This window comes from Octopus bimaculoides, chromosome 4 (assembly GCF_001194135.2).
Source record: "Octopus bimaculoides isolate UCB-OBI-ISO-001 chromosome 4, ASM119413v2, whole genome shotgun sequence".
Taxonomy (NCBI): Eukaryota; Metazoa; Mollusca; class Cephalopoda; order Octopoda; family Octopodidae; genus Octopus; species Octopus bimaculoides.
In genome coordinates, this window is record NC_068984.1 from 20233220 (window position 1) to 20236875 (window position 3656).

General features: G+C 35.6%; 1 protein-coding gene across 1 annotated transcript in view; it reads right to left on the minus strand.

Moving 5' to 3' along the window:
- The window catches only part of LOC106881541 (sec1 family domain-containing protein 1), a 107878-nt gene extending 104606 nt beyond the window's left edge, over positions 1 to 3272 (minus strand). The window contains exon 1 of the mRNA XM_014931969.2: positions 3068 to 3272. Coding sequence (XP_014787455.1) covers positions 3068 to 3098 — 31 coding nt within the window. The 5' untranslated portion in view covers positions 3099 to 3272. The remainder of the gene's footprint in view (positions 1 to 3067) is intronic.
- Between the last annotated feature and the right edge of the window lie 384 nt (positions 3273 to 3656).

The window sequence follows — 3656 nt, forward strand, 5'->3', positions numbered from 1 at the left end:
ACCCCTCTTGTTCATCATAGTCCTCCAGGCAATAACAGAGGAATTCAAGACAGGCTGCCCCTGGAAGCTCCTCTATGCTGATGACCTTGCTCTAATAGCCGAGTCACTATCAGAATTAGAGATGAAGTTTCAGGTGTGGAAGCAAGGTCTAGAATCGAAGGGCCTTAGAGTCAATCTAGCAAAAACCAAAGTCTTAGTAAGTAGGAAGGCAGACAAATCACAAATCCCTTCAGGTAGAGGGCCCTGCTCAATCTGTAGAAAAGGCGTAGGTAAAAACTCCAAAAGATGTACCTGGTGTAAGCTAAGGAAGGTTAACTGGAATGATAGCCCCCAGGCCAACCAAAGCCTTATCAGTGAATGGATTTGGTAGATGTAAACTGAAAAAAGCCTGTCATGTGTATGTGTGTGTGTGTGTATGTATGTATGTATGTATGTATACACAGGTATTGGAAAGTGAATTTAAGAGGATTGTTATGAGTAGATTGGCTGAAGAGAATTAAATGCTTTTTGGTGCTAAATTTGAAATCATGATACCAAATTAACTGCCATTCCTTCTTGCAGGGATAAGATAAAATTCTTATTCACTTAATTTTTTTTTCTACCATGCCTGTAAAAATCTAGTGATAATTAGTGTGGCTTTGGAGTTATGACTCCTTTCCTTAGCAAAGCTGGTGCTTCTTAGTACCCTAATTATATATATGCTTATATATATATATATATATATATATTTTATTAATTTACCTATACAGTTTTATGCTTGCAGCCACTAATATTATTATTTATTATGAATAATAATAACGTGTGTGTGTGTGTGTGTGTGTGTGTGTGTGTCTCTCTCTCTCTCTCTCTCCCCACTTGACAACTTGTGCTGGCTGGTTTACTACGTCTCTGAAACTTAGTGGTTTGGCACAGAGAGTGATAGAATAAGTACCAGGCTTTAAAAAAATACCAAAGCTAATTTGTTTGACTAAACTCTTCAGTGGCCCCAGAAAAATAGAAGATACTAATGCTCTCTGCTCCTTGGTACTGACTACTTCATGCCGTCCCTTTAAATACTTTCAGTTTAACACTTTCAGCTCTTTTCCTCACTCATTGTGTCCAGCTCTCCAGACTCTACACTAACCACCACATACAGTCCCTTCTCCCCAGAGTGCAATCCCTCTAGAATTCTCTCGCTGTACATGTCTTCCCTGCAGATATCAACTAACAACAATTTCAGTGGAATATTAACAACATCAATTTCACTGGTTTCAGAAGGTTTGCAAAGACCATGAGTAATGCTTTTTCATTGACCCTTAACAAATAAAAGAATGGATCATATGATTCAGGCATACAATTAAACCCAGATAGCCACAGGAGCCTCACAACAGTACTAAATACGTCATATTAAAATAATTATAAAATAAAATACAAACAAGACTTGATGAGCAGACTAAGACATTAATTCTTATGAATATGACTGCTGAATGCATTGCTGGGTTTTTGGGGGGTTTTTAGGACAGCTCATCTATCATTAGTCTCAAGCTGTCACCAAACACTCACAAGTGGCTCATCATAGCTATTTGAAAAGTGACAACATAGGAATTGTCTTGGTGGATGGGTGGGTTAAGCCTGATAATTACAGCCCCCGTGAATCAGACTTGTGTATTCAGCATTACAAAGAATGTTTCAGTAGATCCAGCCACATAAAATTCATAACCGAAAAAAGTTGTAAAAGTTGTAAATGTAAGTTTCAATAGGCAGATGATCGCTGAGATGATGGAACAATATCCCACTGTGATACATTAATAAGTCACAAAAGATTCTATTGTCAGCCTATCCAACCAAGGAAGTTGCTAGTCTTCAATATTCTAATGGAAATGGGAATGACTGAGCAAAGGCCCTTCTACCTTAAAACCCTTCTCACACTCATCATTCGGATTTCTGACAAGCATCTCTCAGTTGTAACCACTTCACTCCACCAATGTTGCTTGTACTTTTAAAGAAGGCCTGTCCCGTAACCTTATACATACAACTTGGGCTTAAGTACAGAAACAATGTAATAAAACATCCTTCAATGAAGTTTAACTTGTTATAACATTCAAGAAAGAATTTTGAGTTCTAGTTGTTCAATATTTTTGTGCTATGCATCTGAGTTCAAATTTCAGCGTTAATCCTTCCTAAAAAATAAATAGGTACTAGTAAGCTCAGTGGAATCAAATGAGTTAATATTATCCCTCACTTTTTAAAAATTAACTATTGTACTTGAAGAAAAATCATATTTTGCCATTCATTGAATATAAATAATTGAGAATTCTAAATATAAAAACGAAAGGAGAGAACAAGACCAATTTCTTTGAGTTTATAAAAAGAGTTTTAATGAAGTTTTATAGTTAATCATTAATATGGTTATGACTTTGCCTGAAATTGTAAATGTGTTCAGTTACGAATGCATTATTGAATTTCGAAATAGGGTCATAGATACGATGGAATGCGTGTGAAAGCGGGAGGGGGTGTAACTTTATTTTATATTTAAATGTACTCCAAGCCGAATCAAATTACCACGATTTTGCGGGGAGCTTTTTATAAACTTTTCGATTGTTTGGTTAATTCTAAGGGACGGATAATACTTTATTAAGATACCCTAATGTTTTTACAGGAAAAAATACATGTATGTAAGTTGAGTGGCACCAACTCCCAAAAGAAAAACAGCTGTCAATGTTAATGACAACCGCAGCATAAAATAAGACAAGGCCCGGCTATCACACAAATTAATAACGAAGAAATATAGCCAATGTGTACTTAAATGTAAATAAGTATTGCAAATAGACCAAATAGGAGAGGGGAAACATCACTACAAGTTAGATAGATCTACAGTTGTCAAAAATAACACATGATTTAAAACAATAAACAGTAATGTCGACAACAGCAAAAGTAACAATTCTTCGAAGAGACATTAGTGTGTCCCTGAAAACAAATGCCACGAATGACAAAGCATATCATAATATCTAAAGACAAAATCTAATTCGAAAATGTTAAAATAAATTCTAAATATATAGTAGAAGAGTAAATAAAGAACAATTCCTACCTGTCTGCTTTTCCCGTAAGGAAGCTGACATCTTGCCCGTCCTGTTTACGACGCCTGCGTGAACGTGGCACAAAGAAGAGTTCCTAGTCAAGAGCAAACACTCTCGTTCAATTGCATGTTACATTCCCTTTATAACGCACTTGTTGGTTGGGCATTATTGATCAGTATTATTATGCAATGAAATATGTTTTCCTCTAATTTCAGGAATTTAATTTCTATTTATTTTATATTGAGTAGAGGGGAAACTTTTTTGTTGAGTAATTTATATTCTGTAGAATCCAAATTTAACGGTTCGTTGCCCGCCACGTCAACAAGTAATTTAGGATTTTTTTAAAAGTTCATTTTCTTTTTCATTTTAAGTTCCAATGAAATCAAAAATCACAAACGTCTGAATAATTAGTGAACAGAATTGAGTAACAGGGGAAAGCTCACAGTTTGGTGGACATTGGAATTAGACGCTGAGGGGAAATGGCTGTAACTTTTTTGTTTTATAATTTTGACGATTTTCGTTTTCGATAATGTGTTCTATATGTCACGGTCATGCGATTCCCCCTAAAAGAAATTTTGGACAAATCCCCACCCACCCACA